The sequence below is a fragment of the Mustelus asterias genome, chromosome 18 (assembly GCF_964213995.1).
Source record: "Mustelus asterias chromosome 18, sMusAst1.hap1.1, whole genome shotgun sequence".
NCBI classification, from domain to species: Eukaryota; Metazoa; Chordata; class Chondrichthyes; order Carcharhiniformes; family Triakidae; genus Mustelus; species Mustelus asterias.
This window is the reverse complement of record NC_135818.1, coordinates 11,281,346-11,305,104: the sequence shown is the minus strand read 5'-3', so window position 1 is coordinate 11,305,104 and position 23,759 is coordinate 11,281,346. Positions and strand designations below refer to the sequence as shown.

The window sequence follows — 23,759 nt, the reverse complement described above, 5'->3', positions numbered from 1 at the left end:
TACATTAGTGACATTTAAGACTTACCTGGATGGACACATGAACAGACGGGGAATAGAGGGATACAGGCGGTTGGTCTAAATAGGACAATGTGATCAGCGCAGGCTTGGAGGGTCAAAGGGCCTATTCCTGTGCTGTACTGTTCTTTGTTCATGAACTGTTCTGCAGATGAGGCAGCATCTGACCAGCAAGGCCGCAAGGGCTAACATTTCAGACTGTAGCTAATAGCCATAGACCTGAAACAGTAACTCTGCTGCGTTTTCTTTCTCCGCACAGATGCTGGCTGACCTATGACTGTTTCCAGTGATTTTTGTTTCTATTCTAAATGCAGCCTCGGTGCTGAGTTTTACAGCTGGAACAGCATTTTTCACCTTTGGTCAAATGCTCTCGAGCTGTAAGCAAGTATTTATGATTAGACCGTGGGTGCCAAATGTTTTCCCACAAGGAGGAAGTGTGGACTGGAGGAGCGATCGCATTAGGCTGCCTTGGCCCACTCCCCGGCAAGTGCAGCCACATTGTCGGAGACCTGGGGTCTGGGTGGAAGGGCAATGCTAGCGATTGGCTCCCAGGTCTCTGTTATTCTCACCATCAACCAAAACACGGCTGGCCTAAACCTCCTTTTCCTCTCCCCTTCTGCAAATCGCTATAATCGCCACATTTGGTCATCGGCAAGCTGAGAGTGTTCGGATGAAATCAGTACTTGGCAGTTTTCACTGGCAATGATTACACTCATTCAATGCTGCAAACTGAGCAAAGCAAAGGGAAACATTGCCTTCAAAATGGTCATTTCCCCAATGGCCGGGGGATGGTGGCACAGTGGGTTAGCACTGCGGCCTCTCAGCGCCAGGGAGCCAGGTTCGATTCCCAGCTTGGGTCACTATCTGCGTAGAGTCTGCACGTTCTCCCAGTGTCTGCGTGGGTTTCCTCCGGGTGCTCTGGCTTCCTCCCACAGTCTGAAAGACATGCTGGTTAGGTGCATTGGCCATGCTAAATTCTCCCTCAGTGTACCCGAACAGGTGCCGGAGTGTGGCGACTAGGGGATTTTCACAGTGACGTAATTGCAGTGTTAACGTAAGCCTACTTGTGACACTAATAAATAAACTTTAACTTTAAACTTAAACTGGTTGAGTGGGATTTTCTCCCCATTTCTACCAATGGGATGTTATTAACATTTATTATTAACAGTATTATTAACATTTCCCTCCTACCGTTGACTTAGTAGTTTCTGGTCTCCACCCCCACCCCCTATCACCTCCCCCCCGCCCCCCCCACCCCCACCCCCCATAACTTCCCCCCCCACCACCCCTCCACCAATCACAGTGAATTCCCCAGAGGAGGGTGTGAGTCACGCAAAATGCCACAGACATGGGGCTCAAAGAACTTTCCGGTAACCACTGATGAGCCACTTCCACCGCTGGAAGACATGCCACTTGGCGGGGGAGGGGGGGGCGGTGAAAATCTCATTGCTTGTCTCTTCGTCCATATCTGGAAGCCCATACAGGCCTCAGATACTGAACTTTAGCCAATAGATCCACATACTGCGGACTTGCTGCCCCATCCAATCAGCCATGGAGATGCAAGTAGCTGGGCGTTTTGGAGGATCTTGCCTCAGGCTCGCTCTGGTTGGCTACAGGGAGCAGGAGGAAGGAATATTTACTGCACAGAGTTATTAACCCCTCTCATTTACCACTTTAGCATTGCTCCTCCTGGCATCCCAATTAAAGCAACTTGAAAATCCTTCCAGCACACCAATGGCAGGCAGTAAGGGCGGGAGAGATTCCTGGTCAGCCATGACATGGAATCATAGAATCCCGGCAGTGCAGAAAAGGCCATTCGGTCCATCAAGTCCGCACCAACTCTCTGACAGAGTATCATGCCCAGGCTCGCCAGCCTGCCCCATCCCATGGCTAATCCCCCTAACCCCTACACATCTCAGGACACTAAGGGCCAATTTAGCATGGCCAATTGATCTAACCTGCATATCTTTGGTGTGTGGGAGGAAACCGGAACACCCGGAGGAAACCCACGCAGACACGGGGAGAATGTGCAAACTCCACACAGACAGTGACCCGAGGCCGGAATCGAACCCGGGTCCCTGGCGCTGTGAGGCAGCAGTGCTAACCACTGTGCCACCGTGTCGCCCCTAAATTGTGTGGGATAGGCTGATTAAACCAGAGGCTTTCCCTGTGTGCTACCTTTCACATTTCCAGCTGGAAGTGTGAGCTTGTACACTTGAAACGTGCGACGAATTGAAATCAAAAGTGGCTGAAAAACCTCCCATCTGGGTTAATCTTTAGAAACTGCCGTTTTGGTTTGGTTAAAATTCTTCTGCTCAGGTATGTCAGGAGTTCTGTTTTGAATTACATCTGCCAGATGTTGGAGACAATTTGTCGATTTACGCCTGAATACCATTTCAGACACATCTGCCCCATGACCCCTGCTGTTGCAATGTAATGGGGTGAACAACTGGGAACAACAGTACAAATCACAGCAAGAGAGACTTTTAAAAAAGACTTATACAGAACAAACCAGTGCAAGAAGAGTATCCTGTGTGGAGGGAAGAGTTCATCCCACCTCTGTAGATAAGGACAAGCTTCACTATTATTGGACTTGTCCTCCCCGATCTAAATCTATTTACGAGTTTCAGGAGGCCATCAATGCAGAATCGATTGAGGTGTTTATAAAAGTATTAGATAGTTAGAAGCACAGAGAGGAGAGTGGAAATTGGATTTAAAGAAATCAAGAGTGCGTTTAAAGGAATCAAGAGTTGAATTTTTCAAAAATCAAGAATTGAATTTTTAAAAAATCAAGAATTTAATTTAAAGAAATCCAGAACTGAATTTTTAAAAAATCAAGAATTAAAACTAAAGAAATCGAGATTGAATTCTTAAAAAATCAAGAATTGAATTTTAAAAAAATCAAGAATTGAATTTTTAAAAATCAAGAATTGAATTTAAAGAAATCAAGAATCGAATTTTAGAGAGATCAAGGATTGATTTTTTTCAAAAATCAAGAATTAAATTTGAAGAAATCAAGAATTTATTTAAAGAAATCAAGAGTGGGTTTAAAGAAATCAAGAATTGAATTTTAAAAAATCAAGGGGTCACGATCTTACCGTCTCATCATGCCGGTTGATCAGCGTGGCGAGGCGGTAAGATTGCGCAAGAGGTGGAAAATCGGGTTGGCGCCCAGTTTCTCACCTCTCGCGATGCTAACAGCCCAGTATTGCCTGGTAGTATCATGAGAAGTGAGAAACCAGGAAGGCACGAGGCTGTTTTAACTATTTATTATCTAATTTTAATATTATTAGTGAGCCCAGGTGCAATTATCCAGGCTGACTTGTCTTAGCGGCCTCACTGGAGGAGATCCTCACCAGCTAGGATCACGTATGGTTCCCCCACCAATGGGCACCAGAAGTTAAGGCTTTCAATGGATGCTTTCCAAGGTCAGTTCCCTCCAACACTTCACACAGTTACTAAAGAGACACATACCTCCCTCCTGCTGAAGGTGCTGGGGAGTTGATAGCTTGGACCATGTCTGTGGTGAGAGCGTCCAAAACGCTGGTGATGAACTCCAATTTTTTCGCTCCAGGGCAACCTGCAAAAGATGAAAGGTCAATGTTCATACCTATACAGGTGGCCACATGTGCCTGATAAGTAGTTTTCATTATTCATTCATGGGACATGGGTGTCACTGGCTGGGCCAGCATTTATTACCCATCGCTATTTGCCCTTGTTCAGGGGGCAGTTGAGAGACATAGAATCATAGAATCCCTTCAGTGCAGAAGGAGGCCATTCAGCCTATTGAGACTGTACTGACAACAATCCACCCAGGCCCTATCCCTGTAACCGCACGTATTTACCCTGCTAATCCCCCTGACACTAAGGAACACTTGAGCATGGCCAATCAACCTGACCCGCACATCTTTGGACTGAGGGAGGAAACAGAAACCCACGCAGACACGGGGAGAATGTGCAGACTCTGCACAGACAGTGACCTGAAGCCAGGATCGAACCCGGGTCCCTGGCACTGTGAGGCAGCAGTGCTAACCACTGTGCCACCGTGCTGCCACATTGTCAATCACATTGCTGTGACGAGACCCAAGTTTGAATCCCGCCACGACAGGTGGTGAAATTTGAATTCACTTAAAAAAATATCTGGAATTAAGAATCTACTGATGACCATGAAACCATTGTCGATTGTCGGAAAAACCCATCTGGTTCACTAATGTCCTTTAGGGAAGGAAATCTGCCGTCCTTACCCGGTCTGGCCTACATGTGACTCCAGAGCCAGGGCAATGTGTTGACTCTCAACTGCTCTTGGGCAACTAGGGATGGGCAATAAATGCTGGCCCAGCCAGTGACACTCATGTCCCACAAATGGATTTAAAAAATCACATAGAGTGACCATTTCCCACACCATACGGACTTCAGACCAACATTTCAACCTTCGGCAAGGTCCCCATGGCGGGGAGGGGGGCATGGGCCAGGGGGGGGGGTGTGTGGGCGGGGTGGGAAGGGGAAGACTTTTGGCATACTTCCCCCAGAGCAGTTGTCCTAATTTGTTCTCCTCCAAGACCTCACAACTGAGGAATTCCCCATCCCCCTTCAGACTTCCTGCAGACCTGACTAAGCTCAGCCTGACATCACCTAACCATGACTATCTGATTTCACCATTCTCCCCTGCGTGTCTCAATAATGTTGGCATTGTGTACTGTAGCACTTCACTTCCATGTCTCAATGATTTTATTTAACCAGCGCGGCTGGGACGCACACTAACATTTAGTAAACACGAGGTTGTTTACATGATCCAAGTTTCCTGATGGATCTTAATCACTATCATCGCCAGATGTAAACGGGCAAGGGATCCAACGTTGCTTTCGTAACAGTAAATACAGGAGCCAGTGTAGTGTGAACGTCAACACTGTACTTAACTCTCTAACATTGAGCAATAAACTGCAGACAGTCCATTTACATCAATGAGCATATATAGAAATCCCTGGTTTCAAACTTTACAGTAGCAATCAAAATGAACCTTTGTTTCCCACTGGCAGCCTAAGGGACTGTGACAGGTCAAAGAGTCCTGAGTAAGGCAAAGAAATCTATCTATTTCTCAGAGATAATAGCCTATGCGTGACATCATTCGCTTGGCAATGGGGCTTCTCTGGCCGGAGGCCATTTTGATTCTTTACTCAAAGGGTTCCTTTTGTCCAAGTGAAAAAAACCAGGGTCGTGTTCATATCTTGGACGCAGTCGTGTAGAAGGAGTGGCTCTAGCAGGTGGCAAGGAGTAAACACACAGAACAGAGGTAGCTGTACAAAAATACACACCATCAATCTTAGCCATTAACATTACTATTCAATACAATGTGTGTTTTATCCACAAGGTTCCTAAGTGTCAGACTCTGTAAGGCATTTTAAATTTGTTTTACAGGATGCGGGCGTCGCTGGTTGGACCCAGCATTTATCGCCCATCCCTACCTGCCCTCCGTTTCAGAGGGTATTTGAAAGTCAACCGCACTGTTGTGGCTCTGGAGTCACATGTAGGCCAGACCGGGTAAGGACGGCAGATTTCCTTCCCTAAAGGACATTAGTGAGCTAGATGGGTTTTTACGACAATGGTCATCTTTGGACTTTTAATTCCAGATTTTTACTGAATTCAAATTTCACCATCTGCCGTGGTGGGATTGGAACTCAGGTCCCCAGTGCATTACACTGGGACCCTGGATTTACTAATCCAGTGACAATACCAGTATGCCACTGCGTCCCCATGACAAGAGGCAGGGGCACAATTGATAAAGGCAAAATACTGCAGATGCTGGAATCTGAAACAAAGACAGAAAATGCTGGAAAATCTCAGCAGGTCTGGCAGCATCAGTGGGGAGAGAATAGAGCCAACGCTTCCAGTCTGGATGACCCTGATTGGCTCTCTTCTCTCTCCACAGATGCTGTCAGACCTGTCGGGTTTTTCCAGCATTTTCTGTTTTTGGTCACGTACCAACCGACTCAAGAACAGCTTCTTCCCTGCTGACTTTTGAATGGACCGACCTCGCATGAAGTTGATCTTTCTCTACACCCTAGCTATGACTGTAACACTACATTCTGCACTCTCTCCTTTCCTTCTCTATGAACGGTATGCTTTGTCTGTATAGCGAGCAAGAAACAATACTTTTCACTGTATCCCAATACATGTGACAATAATAAACCAATTCAAATCAAATCAAAATCAGACTAGATAGTAATAGATGACTCCAAAATGGATAAACATTGTAATACTTCCTAGTAAGAAGTCTCACAAAACGCCAGGTTAAAGTCCAACAGGCTTATTTGGAATCGCGAGCTTTTGGAGTGCTTTTGGAGGCCCTGTTGGGCTTTAACCTGTTGTGCCCACCCCAGTCCAATGCCAGCATCTCGACATCATGTAATACTTCCTTTAACAGCCTTAAACCACATGCTCAATGCCCAGATCTTGCCACACCTGATTAATAAGCGGACCATGTCTCATTTCTTATTGGGTATACTCATTTCTGCTTCCCACGCTGTGAGGGAGCTTGCCATGTTTCTCGAGTGGATGAAGAGGAATTATCTTTCTTCTCGCAGAGGGTGGTGAATCCCTGGAATTCTCTGCCCCAAGGGGTGGTGGAGGCTGGATCATTCGAAGTATTTAAAGTGGGGGTGGATAAATATTTGATGGATCGAGGAATAAAGCGCTATGGGGAAATGGCGCAGAAAAAGAGTTGAGGCCAACATAGAGCAGCCATGATCGTATTAAATAGCGGGGCAGGCTTGAAGGCCCTGGTGTCCTTGTTCCAGTTCCATTTCTGGTGTCCCCTCTAAGTAGGATGAGATTGGGTAACAAATGGGTAAGCTCAAGTCCTTTTGCCATAGAAAGCAAAGTCTCAGAGGGGACCTGAATGTAAGATTCCATTCTATTTCTGAGAGTATTCTGCCCAATGGCAGGTCCTTGACTTATTGCCTCGTGGTGTTTCATCCATATTTATTCTCTTGGCAGTTCTTTTCTGCGCTGGGTTGCCATTGCCTTCCAGTGTCAGGGGGCAGGGGTGTGGGAGGCAGATCTCAAGTCTCACCTTAGCTAAAATGGGAATCGAACCGACGCTTTTGGTATTAATCTGAACCACACACTAGTCACCAAGGCTAACTGAGCCCTTACGATAAGATACCTAACTGAATACCTGACTGAGATGGCACAGTGGTTAGCACTGCTGCCTCACAGCACCAGGGACCTGGGTTCAATTCCAGCCTTGGGTCACGGTCTGTGTGGAGTTTGCACATTCTCCTCGTGTCTGCATGGGTTTCCTCCGGGTGCTCCGGTTTCCTCCCACAGTTCAAAGATGTGCGGGTTAGGTTGATTGGCCGTGCTAAATTGCTCCTTTGTGTCAGGGGGACTAGCAAGGGAAATTCCTGGGGTTACAGGGATAGGTCCCTGTAATAGTCCTCGGAGGCAGAAGTCCCTTCACCAAAGTCCCTTTATTTACAAGTTTGACAACAGCACACAGAGTGCTATCAGTTAGCAGTCTACACTAGGAATCCCAGAGGAACTGACACGCCTGGTTAAGTACAAAGCAAGACTGATTGGCCCATTAATGTGGCCCTTAATCAGGGAGCTCATATTCTAACAGGCCTGATTAAGGTCATTAGAGTCCTGGATGGGATTGTTGCCGGTGCAGGCTCGATGGGCTGAATGGCCTCCTTCTGCACTGTAGGGATTCTATGATTCTACGATTTGAGACTGTAAAACTGGATGAATACCCTCTGCTACACCTGGGCACAAAGCCTTTGGGTACAAGTTCCAATTGTGTTGGGCACTTTTACACAAAATGACATTTCCTTTGTGGATGGCAATCATCAGTTTCCTCTACTTCCAGCCAGCCCAGTCGTGCATCCTCAACATTGACAACTGAATCCCGATCACCAACTATTCACGTCACGTCTAGTTTCTCATTCCCTCACCAGTAACTGATGTTGCATTGCAATTTCACACTGTTTTACACATTTCTAACTGCTAACCACACTCACCCAATCCTTCCCAAAGCTCACCTCTCATCTCAGAATGCAAACCCGACTAAATATCCAGTCTAATCGACAAAGACCATCTTGAAACCATGATCGATTTCTGTGCGCAACCGATCATTACAGACACACGCGATCCCACACTTCAAGGATTAGTTGCAGAACATTCACTGCTCCACCTTATCAATCTGTATTTCTTCCTGTACATCCGCCAAGATGGACCCCAGGTATTGGCTTGTGTACATTGCAGACCTTCCAATACAAACCCACACAAGCCAACTGCGTGATCCAGTCACTGATGCAGAAGGAACCAATGACCATAAGAACATACGATATAGGAGCAGAATTAGGCCATTCGGCCCATAGTGTCTGCTCCGCCATTCAATCATGGCTGATAACTTTCTCAACCCCATTCTCCTGCCTTTTCCCTGTAACCGTTGATCCCCTTACCAATCAAGAACCGATCTATCTCTGTCTTAAATACACTCAATGACCTGGCCTCCACAGCCTTCTGTGGCAATGAATTCCACAGATTCACCACCCTCTGGCTGAAGAAATTCCTCCTCATCTCAGTTCTAAAGGGTCGTCCCTTTACTCTGAGGCTGTGCCCTCGTATCCCAGTCTCTCCTAAAGCACCAGGGACCCGGGTTCAATTCTCAACTTGGGTCACTGTCTGTGCGGAGTCTAAATGTTCTCCCCGTGTCTGCGTGGGTTTCCACCGGGTGCTCCGGTTTCCTCCCACAGTCCGAAAGACGTGCTGGTTATGTGCATTGGCCGTGCTAAATTCTCCCTCAGTGCACCCCAACAGGCGCCGGAGTGCGGCGACTAGGGGATTTTCACAGCAACTTCATTACAGCGTTAATGTAAGCCTACTTGTGATACTAATAAATAAACTAAAATAGATTCACAAAGCATTAGAAATGTACATTAGGATGTATGTGAAACCATCTGGTACTGTCAGTGGCGGCCTCAGGGGAGATGGGGGGGGGGGGGGTGATTATTTAATTGTAGCCGGATTTTGTTCAAGAAAGGGTTGCCAGGGGCGGTGGCGGGGGTTGCTGCTATTAAGGAACAGGAGAAATTAAGAACCCGGATCTGTTGTGGATGGATAGCGGATGCTGCACTCATCCAGAATGAAGTGATTTCCTGAGATTAGTCAAACCTTTCCAATTTAAAAAAGATTAAAGTGTCTAAAAGGTGGAGGACTGACAGGAATCAGCCTCGGCAGCAAGAGTAGATAATAACAGTCCCTTCTCCAGTACATTCCATTGTGAATTATTGGCCCTTACGCCGAAACATCCATATTTTTCCCATTTCAGTTGTCTCATTGCTTTTATGTACCTCTCTTCAGCTGAGGAAACAGGACAGATTGCTCTGTAGTTAGTGAGTATCTGCCAGGAAGCACTCTGTCTGGAATGATTCCTCTGCGACGGATTACAATGGGAAATTAATTATTTTCATCTCTTGAAGTTTGAATGGCCGACTGCGTTTTGTTTGTTAAACTCTTCCCCAGGATTCTAATCCAGCTTCCTTCTTTTTTATTTGTCGCAGGTAGGCTTACATTAACACTGCAATGAAGTTACTGTGAAAATCCCCTAGTCGTCACCTGTTTCTCGGTGTCCAGCTCACCAACAACCTGTCCTGGTCCCACCATGCCAATGCTACAGTTAAGAAAGCCCACCAACGCCTCTACTTTCTCAGGAGGCTAAGGAAATTCGGCATGTCCACTACGACCTCACCAATTTCTACAGATGCACCATAGAAAGCATCCTTTCTGGATGTATCACAGCTTGGTTTGGCTCCTGCTCTGACCAAGACCGCAAAAAACTACAAAGGGTTGTGAATGTGGCCCAGTCCATCACGCGAATCAGCCTCTTATTCATTGCCTCTGTCTACACTTCCCGCTGCCTCAGAAAAGCAGCCAGCATAATCAAGGACCCAACGCACCCCGGACATTCTCTCTTCCAACCTTCTTCCCTGCTGCCGTCAGACCTTCGAACGGACCTACCTCGCACTAAATTGATCTTTCCCTTCACCCTAACTATGACTGTAACACTGCATTCTGTACTCTCTCGTTTCCTTCTCTATGAACAGCATGCTTTGTCTGTATAGGGCGCAAGAAACAATACTTTTCACTGTTTATTAATACATGTGACAATAATAAATCAAAATCAAATCAAATCTTCTGTGGAAAAAAGATGCAAAAGTCTGAGGTCACGTACCAACCGACTCAAGAACAGCTTCTTCCCTGCTGCCATCAGACTTTTAAATGGACCTAACATATATTCAGCTTATCTTTCTCCGCACCCTATCTGTAGCTGCAACACTACATTCTGCACCCTCTCCTTTCCTTGACCCCTATGCGCTCTATGAATGGTATGCTTTGTACAGCGCAGGAAATAATAGTTTTCACTGTATACATGTGACAATAATAAATCAAATCAATTCAAATCAAAATCTTGCCTTATGCCAAAGTGGACAGCTTCATAAAGACTGATAGCGTTGTTCTCCAAACTGAGAACAAGTCCAGGTTTGTAGGTGTGGCACTAATACAGCTTTCAGGACAATGGGACTGAATACATATTGATTCCCTGTCAAATATATTGATGTTTACAGGGCCTTTAAGAGTGCACCTGTGTGAGGGACCATGCATTTCCCAATGGCTTTGATTATCAAAGTCGAATAAGCTCGTTACCGCAAGACAAACATGCTCGAGTGTTGCCCCAGGATCGGGCAGCTCAGAGAGAGACACTGCCAACGCCCAGCCCTCCAAACATGTCATCCGTGCTAAATCCTCTCTTGTGTTTTGCCACGCAAGAGAAACGCTCCACAATGGGTGAGCTTTCTTGTCGTGTTTAGCTTGAGCGAGCGCAGCTGGTGGAGAGAATACCAACTAATACAACATCAAACACATCCCAGTGGCTATTGTGTGGAGGGGGGGGAGGGTGGACAATAATCCTGAGAGGCGCACCTGAACAAACTGACCTGGTGGCAATTCCCCTCGGCAAGCCCGCTGCCCTTGTCCTCTCGCTGAACAAACTCAAATCAAAGAAGAACGACAGCCACGCCACACTGGGAATCTGCAGCCAGAGATCACGCCGCATGCACTGAGGGGTTTTACTTTGGAAGCGCCCCTATCTGATTCTCCCAAACGATTCTCAGTGAAACATTACTGCAACTTTTTAAAGCTCTTTTTCAGCCGCGTATTGTGCAGCGCTGGTAAGAAACAGCGAGTGAAAGGATTGGTAAAATTTAGCCAAGTTTAAAGATGGTTTCACTGGTTATTTGTACTCACTGTCTTGTCTCCCACTTCCCCCCCCCCCCCCCCCCACCCCCATGTTAAAGTGGAAGAACAAGCTTTAGATTCAGTAAGAAATCTCACAACATCAGGTTAAAGACTTTAACCCGGTGTTGTGAGGCTTCTTAGTGTGCCTACCCTAGTCCAACATTGGCATCTCCACATCAAGCTGTATATTAAACAGGTACCTCCTCATCCAACCTTGGCAGCCACGCCCTTTGCCCAGTTTCAGATGGCGTTGGACGGAAGTCAATACAGCCCGCCGCGGCGGGCACCATGGCGACCAGGCCCACTTAACGGTGGAAGAGACCCTGGGCAGGACTTTATTGCCTCGCTCGGGTGAGACCAGAAATTCCCGTCCGAGGTCAACGGGCATTTGCGTTGTCCGCACCTCGCCCGCTCCGATTCCGTGGCGGGCGAGGCGGTAGAATTCTGACACCAGTGTCAGTCTCCAGACGGTGGGCAAACCTCCACCGAGTGAGTTGGAGGGCGGAAGGAGGCGAGATGGGATTCCCGATTGCAGCTAGCAAGTAATCATCTCACTGAGGGGTCAATTAAGACCCATTGGGTGGAATTTTCCCACCCTGCCTGCCACGGAATCGGAGCGGGCGAGGGACGGACGACGGAAATGTCTGTTGGCCCAGGGGCGGGAATTTCCGGTCTCGCTTGAGTGAGTAAAATCGTGTCCTTTGTTTCTCTCAGAGGTTGGTGAGTCTTTGGAATGCTCTTCCTCGGAAGGCAGTGGAAGCAGAGTCTTTGAATGTTTTTAAGACAGAGCTGGATAGATTCTTGTTAAGCGAGGGGTGAAAGGTGAGCGGGGGCTGGGGGGAGTAGGCGGGAACGTGGAGATTAGCCATGACCTGATTGAATGGCGGAGCAGGCTCGAGGGGCTGAGTGGCCTGCTCCTGCTTCTAATTCATATGTTTGCGTGTTCATTCTTAAGTTCAGGAGTGTTTTGTTTTCATGGGCTATGTAAGTGTGCAGTGTCAGAACCTCATCGGTCACATATGAAGGTTACACCCATGTTCATTTGCATATGTCTCAAGTTGCTGACGTCAACAGAGTTTTGATTTAGGGTCGGTTCACCAATGAGGTAATAGAAATGAGGGGGCCCTTTTCCAAAGCTATATGATGGCAAAATTCCAACAACAACAATTACTCTGAATTAAATATCAAGTGACATTGAGTTTAAAAACAGGGCCAACCCAGTGACTAAGAAATATAAGTGAAAGTAAGATGGGGTTGCCTAGGGTTCAAGGTTGGATTCTGGGGGCCAGGGAATTTTGCATTTGAGTTGTATTTTGTCACCTCTGATTTTGGCTGACAGAGAAGAAGTTGTATTGTTGCTTCCATCAAACTCTTGTTGCATCCAACAAGAGAAAATTCTACCCCGTCAACAAATCATCTTGCCTCTCAGACTCTCTGCGCTTCCCAATTGAAGTCACCGGGAGTATTGTAAAGCTATGAAGAAGAAAAGGAACCAATTGAACCAAGCTGTAATATTCCCTCTGCACTCCCCTTACATCGAGAGATCCCCCCGCCGATCCTGTTTCCCTCCTCACACTCCTTGTCCATTCTCCTCAAGGCTTTTGCCTCCTCAGCGATCACAGAAGTAGTTCTTTCCAACTGACTGTTCGCCTGTATGTGTCAAATATGTCAACTACAAAACCAACAGCATTAGACATCACTGGTTGGCATAGATTATGTTAGCTCACCACATATTGCACCAAGGTGGTATGTTTGATCCCTATGCACTACCACCAACTTCTGAACCTCAGTGACTGTGGGTAATTCACTATTCCATAGGCCATTCGGCCCATTGAGTCTGCTCCGCCGCCATTCAATGAGATCATGACTGACCTGATATGAGAATCCTTAACTCCACTTTCCCGTCTTATCTCCATAACCCTTGCTGATTAAAAATCTGTCTATCTCAGCCTTGAACATACTTAACGAACATACTTAGCTTCTACAACCCTCTGCTGAGATTTACTACCCTCTGAGAGATGAAATTCCTCCTCAGCTCAGTCTTAAATGGGTGACCCCTTTACTCTGAGATTATGCCCTCTGACCCAAGATTCTTCCATTGAAATGATTGGAACAATGAAGACAGGCACTCGACAATGTTCTCTGGCATATTCACAGCTCAATTCAATCATAGAATCATAGAATCCCTACAGTGCAGAAGGAGGCCATTCGGCCCATCGAGTCTGCACCGACCACAATCCCACCCAGACCCTATCCCCATGACCCCAGGTATTTACCCTACTAAATCCCCTAACCTACACATCGTAGGACACTAAGGGGCAATTTAGCATGGCCAATACACCTAACATGCACATCCTTTGGCATCTTGAAAATCTCTTGGTTTCAGTCGCTCCTCGATGCAGACGGGTCAAATTCAGCAAAGGATGATGAATGCATGACAATGTCATTTGGGATCAAAAGTTTCCCGGTTGACTCCGCTATCTCTCTCTCCTGGCTATTCCAACGTCGATGTACTTATTAACCCCGGTCATGGCAAGCGGGCATAAAATTGGGATGACTTCCATTCGTCCCCCTGTTGGTGACCTTTACCATGTCGGATCTAACTTCAGTGCATGACAAAGGCATTTGGGTGAATTGGAAACCTTAACGAGACAGCTTCAAAAAAGGGAATTTTTGGTTGTTTCACTGACAGAATCTGGGAAATGTTGGTCCACAAAAATGGATCTGGAATTCAAATGTTTGGGTATGAAGGTGCCAAGTACAGGTTTAGTAAGGCCTCCAGGCAAACCAGTGACCACAAGGAGTTGGAATGGTTGCATGACACTAGAGACTCGATGAAGGCTCTCACTGGCAAGAGACAAGAATAATATATGAGGGTAGGACTTCTCATTGACAAGTTGAAGCAGAAGATAGTGAGCTGAGAACTTGCCAGCTTCTTACTTCAGAAAATAACGGCACTAGTTCGCCATCATCTCTCTCACATATGATCCAAGGCCTTTAATCCGCCAGTGTATGGTATTCAAATAATGGCACGGTGAAGCAGCCTGAGATCTTGCCAGCGTTCATTTTATTCTTTGAGGCCAGAAAATTTATGGGCTGTCGGGGAGGAATCTCTTAAAAGGCCCAACTCACCATTAAGATGGAAGAGATCCCAAAGCCACTTGACAGAGCTATAAACAAATAAGAGCCTGCAGCAAGTGAAAGGAGGATTGATATTAGGAGGGGTAAACAGTCATGGAGGAGGGGAGACACAGAGATTTATGGAGGGAAAAAGGAAGGGACGCCAGCGGTGTGACACGAAGGCCAAGGGGGTGGGTTGCACAGTAGGCGGATTCGGACCACGGTGGAGTTCTGTGGGCATTGCAGGATGTTACAGAGTTATGGTGGGCAGGGCAGCAGGACTTTGGATTCACTGAGATTCGCAAAGCATGGGCCTGAGTTAAAGGGAGATGTGGCCAGGCTAGGACTTTATTCCTTGGAACATGGGCGAATGAGGGGTGACCTTATTGAGGTGTATAAAATCATGAGGGGCATTGATAGGATGAACAGATAGTCTCCTTCCCAGGGAAGGGGAATTGAAAACTAGAGAGTGTGGGTTTAAGGCGAGAGGGGAAATATTTAAAAGGGACCTGAGGGATAACTTCTTCACACAGAGGGTGGTGCGTGTATAGAATAAGCTGCCAGAGAGAGTGGTTGAGACAGGTACAATAGCAACACTTAAAAAGCATTTGGATAAGTACATGGATGGGAAAGGGTTAGGGAGGTATGGGCCGAATGCGGGCAATTGGGACTAGCTGGGAGGGCACTATGGCCCCTTTGGGCCGAAGGGCCTGTTTCCATGCTCTATGACTTTATGATAAGGAGCCAGTCAGGAGGGTGCTAGTCAGGTCAGGCAATGAGAGGATTGAGAGGGGTGGTTTAGAGCCAGATTTAGGCATAAGCTAAACAAGCTACAGCTTAGGGCCTCACAATCCGCAGGGGCCTCACAAAATTTCAGAAGGTTTACAATGAAGAGAACATTTAAGAGCGGATACCAGAAAAGAAAAAGAAAGCACCAGCTTGAAGAGCAACTCAAAAAATTACCAAAATTACCAAAATCTATGAGAGAGATCAAGCCAGCCAAATGATAAATATGTCATCAGTAAATGCATTCATTTGAAAATAATTTGTATTTTTCACTTTAAATACCTTGCTATTAAATAATTAAAAGGCATAATTATGTTTTCAATTGTTTTGTGGCGACCCAAGGTCCTGTTTTGGTACGCACCTTTGTGAGACCTTTTGGTGTAACTTTTTAACAAGGGGCCTCCAAGCTTTATATAGCTTAGGGCCTCACCAAGTCTAAATCCGGCACTGTTTAGAGGTCCAGCTCAGTGTTTGCCATCCGTCTGGAGGTCACCTCGCCACCTTCACGTTCTTTTTCCCTGACACCTCACCGAAAGATGGAGGCTGACTGAAAACCATCTCTCTCTCTTGGCCCTTCACAATGACCAACAGAAAGAACCTGACTGGGAGCTCGGGAGACACCGGAGCTCGATTCTCCATTCCCTGCTCCCCACTACATCCACAGAGGCATTTGATCATAGCATGATCATAGAATCCTTACAGTGCAGAAGAAGGCCATTCAGCCCATCGAGCCTGCACCGACCACAATCCCATCCAGGCCTTATCCCTAAAACCCCACATATTTACCCTTCTAACCCCCCTGACTCGAGGATCAATTTAGCACGGCCAATCAACCGAACCTGCACATCTCTAGCGTGTGGGAGGAAACCGGATCACCCGGAGGAAACCCACGCAAACATGGGGAGAATGTGCAGACTCCAAACAGTCAGCCGAGGCCGGAATTGAACCCAGGTCCCTGGTGCTGTGAGGCAGCAGTGCTCACCACACTTCCCCCCTTCCAGAATAGACAACTAAGCTGGGGTTTTTTGCCTTACTGCGTGCACTAGAGATACCGTCTGTAAACACAGGAAAATCCCATTCAGCTAAATCCCAGAGAGCTGGCTCCAAACTAGTATTAAGCAGAGTTCCATAATAGCCAAGGTAGCCCCATTCCTACGTGAATGTGTCTTGATGTAATTTGATCGACAAACGCAATCTATGCCAAAATTAACAGATTCAAACACAGTCAAGCAGCCAGTGTGTGAAAAAACCTTTATCCAATTGGTTCTCGACTTACGCTGACCCGGTCTTGCAAAAGGTCAGGCCTTTACATCGAAAAATGTGGGGAGTTAGCTCTGAAAAATCTCCGTAATCTTTTCCTGCGTTGGGGCAGCATGGTGGCACAGTGGTTAGCACTGCTGCCTCACAGCGCCAGGGACCCAGGTTCAATTCCCGGCCTCGGGTGACTGTGTGGAGTCTGCACGTTCTCCCCGTGTCTGCATGGGTTTCCTCCGGGTGCTCCGGTTTCCTCCCACAGTCCGAAAGATGCGCTGGTTAGGTGAACTGGTTAGATGCACTGGCCATGCTAAATTCTCCCTCAGTGTACCCGAACAGGCGCCGGAGTAAGGCAACAAGGGGATTTTCACAGTAACTTCATTCCAGTGTTAATGGAAGCCAACTTGTGACACTAATAAAAAATTAAATTACCCCCCTTAGTGTCGGGGGATGCAAGGTAAATAACGTGAGGTTATCGGGACAGTGCCTTGGTGGGATTGTTGTCTGTGCAGGCCTGATGGGCCGAATGGCCTCCTCCTGCACTGTAGGGATTCTGTGAAATGTTTTATTGGGTCTAAAAGAATCCAGTAACCTGGCAGGGACAGTCAGAGCCTCCGGAACTGAAAAGGAGAGAGTTTTTTGTGAGGTAAGGGACAATCATAGTCGAATTCCTGCAGAAGGAGACCTTCCAGCCTATCAAGTCTGCACCGACAACAATCCCATCCAGGCCCTATCCCTGCAACCTCACAGATTTACCCAGCTAATCCCACTAATCGACGCATCCCAGGACACTAAGGGGCAATTTAGCATGGCCAGTGCACCTCACCCGCACATCTTTGGACTGTGGGAGGAAACCAGAGCACCCGGAGGAAACCCATGCAGACACGGGGAGAACGTGCAGACTCCACGCAGTGACCCAAGGCCGGGAATCGAACCCAGGTTCCTGATGCTGTGAGGCCGCAGTGCTAGCCACTGTGCCACCATGCCGGATGCACAACAAAGGTGGGTAAACAGGGCTGAGGTGCTACAATAGAAGCAAAGAGCAACTCAGGAGCTGAATGGCCGATGCCTGTTCTGGAGGTTTCTATGGAAGCACAGCCTGGCCAAGAGCACAATCCCAATAGTCGGTCTGACTGTCCACTTAAGTAATGATCACTTGGATAAGTTGGCACACAGCATGTTTCTGCAAACAGCAACGTGGCAACCTGTCCTTGTGATGTCAACTGATGGAGATATGTTGACTGAGGAATGTTCCTATCTCCTTTCTCCATCTCCATCCTTCTAGATGGTAGCAGTCATGGGTTATTTGTTTATTGATTCGTGGGACATGGGTGTCACTGGCTGGCAGCATTTATTGCCCATCCCTAGTTGCCCTTGAGAAGGTGGTGGTGAGCTGCCTTCTTGAATCGCTGCAGTCCATGTTCTGTGGGTTGACCCACAATGCCGTTAGGGAGGGAATTCCAGGATTTTGACCCAGAGACTGCGAAGGAACGGCGATATATTTCCAAGTGGTGAGGGGCTTGGAGGGGAACTTGCAGGTGGCGGTGTTCCCATGTATCTGCTGCCCTTGTCCTTCTAGATGGAAGTGGTCGTGGGTTTGGAAGGTGCTGTCTAAGGATCTTTGGTGAATTACTGCAGTGCATCTTGTAGATAGTGCACACTGCTGCTACTGAGCGTCGGTGGTGGAGGGAGTGGATGTTTGTGGATGTAGCCGGCTGTTTTATCCTGGATGGTGTCGAGCTTCTTGAGTGTTGTTGGAGCTGCACCCATCCAGGCAAGTGGGGAGTATCCCATTATTTTGGAAGATTTGGAAGGTGCTGTCGAAGGAGCCTTGGTGAGTCGCTGCAGTGCATCTTGTAGATACACACGGCTGTTACTGTGCATCGGCGGTGGAGGGAGTGAATGTTTAGGTGGTGAATGGGGCACTAATCAAGTGAGGCTCTCCGCCAACTGTGCCAGTCAGGACAGGCAACAGTTAAGATCCCTTTCATCAAGCCAATTTTGTTGACATTAGCGAATAAATAAAGCAGCTTCCTCCTGCCATTATTGAGTTCAAACGCATTCAGCTCTCTGCAAGCACTGAACAAGTTGCCAATGCAGCAACCTGTCCACATTTATTACCAACACAGGTGAAAAAAAAGGAAGTTGAACTGTTTCAGGTAAAGGTCATGTTCCACTCCTTTTTCCTTTCAATGTATCTCAGCATTCAAATTCTCCCGAATTTCTCTGAACAATTGGATCAGCTCTGTTTGCCTTCCGCTGTATTTTGTTCCGGTTCTGCTTTTATTTAAAATAAAGACCAGGGAAAGAATGCCTTTCCAAATAAAGAGTCTGGAAACCCAAGCACCATGTGAATTACAGTGCCACAGCCAAAAAGGAAAATTAAAATTATATGTTTGTGTTCCGGGGGTTTGTGCCTGAAACCCGTTTGGAACAAGAGTGGCCAGGACAAAGTCCCAACTAATGAGGCCAGCAGTCACACACAAGCCTTGACTAACCCATTCCATCACCAGAGTCTCATTCCCTTTACAGAATCTTCAAAGAACTGATAAGCTTCCATTCACAGAGGCAGATCACAAGGAGCAAGAGGAGGCCATTCAGCCCATCGAGCCTGCCCCACCATTCAATACGGCCATGGTTGCTCATCTGGTTCAGTGCTTACCCTCCCCCCCCCCCCCTCCCCCCCACCCCACCACACCATTCCCATATCCCTTGCTGTCATTGTTTTTTGGGGATTCTGTCGATCTTTAAAACGTACTCAAATACTGAGCCTCTCTGGGCCAGAGAATTCCAAAGATTCACAATCCTCACAACCATTCTCCTCATTGGGCGGCACGGTGGCACAGTTGGTTAGCACTACTGCCTCACGGTGCCCGGGACCCGGGTTCGATTCCCAGCTTGGGTCACTGTCTGTGTGGAGTTTGCATGTTCTCCCCATCTCTGTGTGGGTTTTCTCCGGGTGCTCTGGTTTCCTCCCACAGTCCAAAGATGGGCGGGATAGATTGGCCGTGCTAAATTGCCACTTAGTGCCAGTGGTAACTAGTGGGGTAAACGCGTGGGGTTACGGGGATAGGGTATGGGTGTGATTGTGGTCGGTGCAGACCCGATGGGCCGAATGACTTCCTTCTACACTGTAGGGGTTCTATGATTCTATGATCTAAGTGGTTTCCCCCTTATTTTGAAATTGTCCCCCCTGGTCTAGACTCTCCAACCAGGGGAAACATCTCAGCTGCATCTACCCTGTCTGTCCCATTAAGTATTTTGCAGGTTTCAATGAGTTCACCCTTCCTTCTTCGAAATTCGAGAGAATACAGGCCCAGTTTGCCCAATCTCTCTTCATAAGACAATCCCACCATCCCCAGAACAAGTCTGGAGAAGCTTCATTGCACTCCCTCAATGGTAATAATATCCTCCCTAAGGTAAGGAGACTAAAACTGCACACAGTACTCCAGGTACGGTCTAACCAAGGCTCTATACAATTGAAACAAGACCTCACTACTCCTGTACTCGAATCCTCATCGATAAAGACCATTATACCATTAGCTTTCCTAATTGCATTGCTGTACCTGCGTATTAGCTTTCAGTGACTCATTGACGAGTACACCCAGGTCCCTTTGTACATTTTGAGTTATTCATTCATTGGATGTGGGCTCGACCCAGCACTTTTTGCCCATCCCTAGTTGCCCGAGGGCAGTTGAAAGTCAACCACATCTCTGTGGCTCTGGAGTTACATGTAGGCCAGACCAGGTAAGGAGGGCAGATTTCCTTCCCTCAGGAACATTGGTGAATCAGATGGGTTTTTCCAACAATCGACAATGGTTTCATGGTCACCAGTAGATTCTTAATTCCAGGTATTTTTTATTGAATTCAAATTCCATCACCTGCCGTGGCGGGATTCGAACCCGGGTCCTCAGCACAACTAGGCATGGATTTCCTTGTGTGATAACCCCCAGGACTTGCATGGGGAATCACTGATTGACCTCCCTTTAGGACTCATTGAATACGAACCCCATGAGGATTGATAATTAACTTACCAGGTGGAGCTCGTATACCAAGCCCTGTATAAAGCAGGCCCCTGAGTGGGTCCATTATTGTAATGTGCCTGGCTGTGAGCTATTTGTGCTTGCCACAGGCTTGTGGTTTTTGCTTCACTTCCATTGCGCAATAAAGCACTGATCCTTCACAGCCGACTCCCGGAGTTATTATACCTTTGAAATTTAGATACCCACTGCTCCACTGGTGGGTGGCACAGTGGTCAGCACTGCTGCCTCACGGTGTCAGGGACCCGGGTTCGATTCCCTGCTTGGGTCACTGTCTGTGTGGAGTCTGCACGTTCTCCCCGTGTCTGTGTGGGTTTCCTCCGGGTGCTCCTCCCACAATCCAAAAGACGTGCTGGTTAGGCGCACTGGCCATGTTAAATTCTCCCTCAGTGTACCCGAACAGGCATTGGAGCGTGGCGACTAGGGGATTTTCACAGTAACTTCATTGCAGTGTTAATGTAAGCCTACTTGTGACAATAATAAATAAACTTAAAACTTAACTGGCTGTATTTGCTTCACACTTTGTGTGACCTGTGAGCGTGAGGTGGAGTTTCAGAGAAGATCAAAGGCATTAAAGTAGCAAACTCACTGACTAATGCAAACAATGCAGCGGGATTTTGTGTCTCTGTATGCCCTGTTTGAGAGCAGATATCCACTCCATCTGACGAAGGAGCAGCGCTCCAAAAGCTAATGGCATTTGCTACCAAATAAACCTGTTGGACTTTAACCTGGTGTTGTTAAAACTCTTACCACCTCAGTCACACCAGCAAGGCCGCAAGTTTGGATAGTTGTAGAATTATGTTTGGGCGCTGGTCTTAATTTGACAAATCTAAGTTATCTTTCTGAACATACCTCGCAAGCCTTATTTTTTTAAGTTTTATTTATCAGTGTCACAAGTAGGCTTACATTAACACTGCAATGAAGTTACTGTGAAATTCCCCTTGTTGCCACACTCCGGCGCCTCGGGTACACTGAGGGAGAATTTAGCACAGCCAACGCATCTAACCAGCCCGTCTTTCGGACTGTGGGAGGAAACCAGAGCACCCAGAGGAAACCCACGCCAGACAGGGGAGAGTGCAAACAGACAGTGACCCAAGCTGGGAATCGAACCCGGGTCCCTGGGGCTGTGAGGCAGCAGTGCTAACCCACTGTGCCACCGTGCCACCCCAACTGATGCTCATGTCCTGGATCAGCTTTTGGGTTCGAGTGTCATTCGAGAGATTCGAGCCTCTAAACAAAAACAAATGTATTGGAAATACTCAGCAAGTCTGGCTGTGTCCGTGGAGAGAGAAACGGGGTTGATGTTACTGGCTGAGTGACTTTTCATCAGAACTGACTGCTGAAAAAGCCAATCAACCCAAAACATCTCCTTTCTCTCCACAGATGCTGCCAGATTTGCTGAGCTTTTCCGACCTTTTATTGTTTTTTTTTTCAGATTTCCAGCAGTATTTTGCTTCGGAATTTGAGCATTTAATCTTAGCCAGCGCTCCAAGGGCAGTGACTCAAGTGGATGTTTAAAAACATCTGAGGACACTGGAGTGGATGCAGGGAAGATGTTTCCATTCGTCGGAGAGACTAGGATCCAAGGGCTCAGCCTCAGGGCAAAGGGACAACCCTTTAGAACCGAGATGAGGAGGAATTTCTTCAGCCGGAGGGTGGTGAATCTGTGGAATTCATTGTTTAAAGTTTATTTATTAGCGTCGCAAGTAGGCTTACATTAACACTGCAATGAAGTTACTGTGAAAATCCCCTAGTCGCCACACTCCAGCGCCTGTTCGGGTACACTCATAGAAATCATAGAAATCATAGAAACCCTACAGTGCAGAAACAGGCCATTCGGCCCATCAAGTCTGCACCGACCACAATCCCACCCAGGCCCTACTCCCATATCCCTACACATATTACCCGCTAATCCCTCTAACCTACGCATCTCCAGACACTAAGGGGCAATTTTAGCATGGCCAAAGCACCCTAACCCGCACATCTTTCGGACTGTGGGAGGAAACAGGAGCACCCGGAGGAAACCCACGCAGACACAGGGAGAACGTGCAGGCTCCACACAGACAGTGACCCAAGGCAGGAATCAAACCCAGGTCCCTAGCTCTGCGAGGCAGCAGTGCTAACCACTGTGCCACCGTGCCACCTATACTTCATTGCAGTGTTAATGTGAGTCTCCTTGTGACACTAATAAATAAACCTTGATATCCACCCTCCCCCATTTCATCTCCTTAAATCCGTATAATGCTTTTAGCTTTTCCCTGTTCGAATCATAGAATCCCTCCAGTGCAGAAGGAGGCCATTCGGCCCATCGAGTCTGCACCGACCACAATCCCACCCAGGCCCTATCCCCATAACCCCAGGCATTTACCCTAGCTAGTCCTCCTGACGCTAAGGGGCAATTTAGCACGGCTAATCCACCTAACCCGCACATCTTTGGACTGTGGGAGAAAACCGGAGCACCCGGAGGAAACCCACGCAGACACGGGGAGAATGTGCAGACTCCGCACAGACAGTGACAGAGGGCCAGAAATCGATCCCAGGTCCCTGGCGCTGTGAGGCAGCAGTGCTAACCACTGTGCCACTGTGCTGCCCGTGCTTCATTGCAGTGTTAATGTAAGCCTCCTTGTGACACTAATAAATAAAATTCTATTTCCATTCTCCCCCATTTCATCTCTTCAAATCCTTACAACGCCTCTAATGAATGAAAGGTCGTGACCGTGGAACGTTTAACTGTTCCTCTCCCCACGGATGCAGCCTGACCTGAACATTTCCAGTCTTTTATTACAGATTTCCAGCATCCGTAACATTTTGCGGCTACAGTTTCTCAGCTGCTTTGGAATGTTTTAGGATGAAGACACTTTCAAGCCCCATTGTAACGAACATGTGCTGAACAAAACGTATAAAACAACAGACACTGAGGAAAGAAACACGCAGAGGCTAACCCTTTCTGTTCTGGTCTCATTGAACAGGGTTTGGCAAACTCCGATACAACAGTCCCCAGAAAGATATATCCAATTCAATGTTTTCACAGTTGGGCATTAGTATTGTGCTTTGGGCTTGATGTACATAAGGGCGCATTGCCCAATAGATTGTCTTCATGCACTGAAGGGATTGTCTGCACATCGTAAAATGGTAAATATTATCTTGGGACATGTACCAACATATTGTTATCCATCACTGGAATAAATCTGTCTGGTCTGCATTAGTAACTGAGCTTTGAATCAAGCTGCAAAAACTCCATTTACT

The 23,759-nt window shown here is 47.3% G+C and overlaps 1 protein-coding gene across 4 annotated transcripts in view; it reads right to left on the bottom strand.

Annotated features, from left to right (window-relative positions):
* smoc1 (SPARC related modular calcium binding 1) overlaps positions 1–23,759 on the bottom strand; it is a 248,746-nt gene that overhangs the window by 56,077 nt on the left and 168,910 nt on the right. For 3 of the 4 annotated variants that reach the window (XM_078233396.1, XM_078233394.1, XM_078233395.1), the window contains exon 10: positions 3,490–3,595. In XM_078233396.1, the coding sequence (XP_078089522.1) occupies positions 3,490–3,595 (106 nt within the window). Of the gene's footprint in view, positions 1–1,537; positions 1,626–3,489; positions 3,596–23,759 lie in introns of all 4 variants that reach the window. The other variant, XR_013499985.1, reaches the window with a different exon arrangement.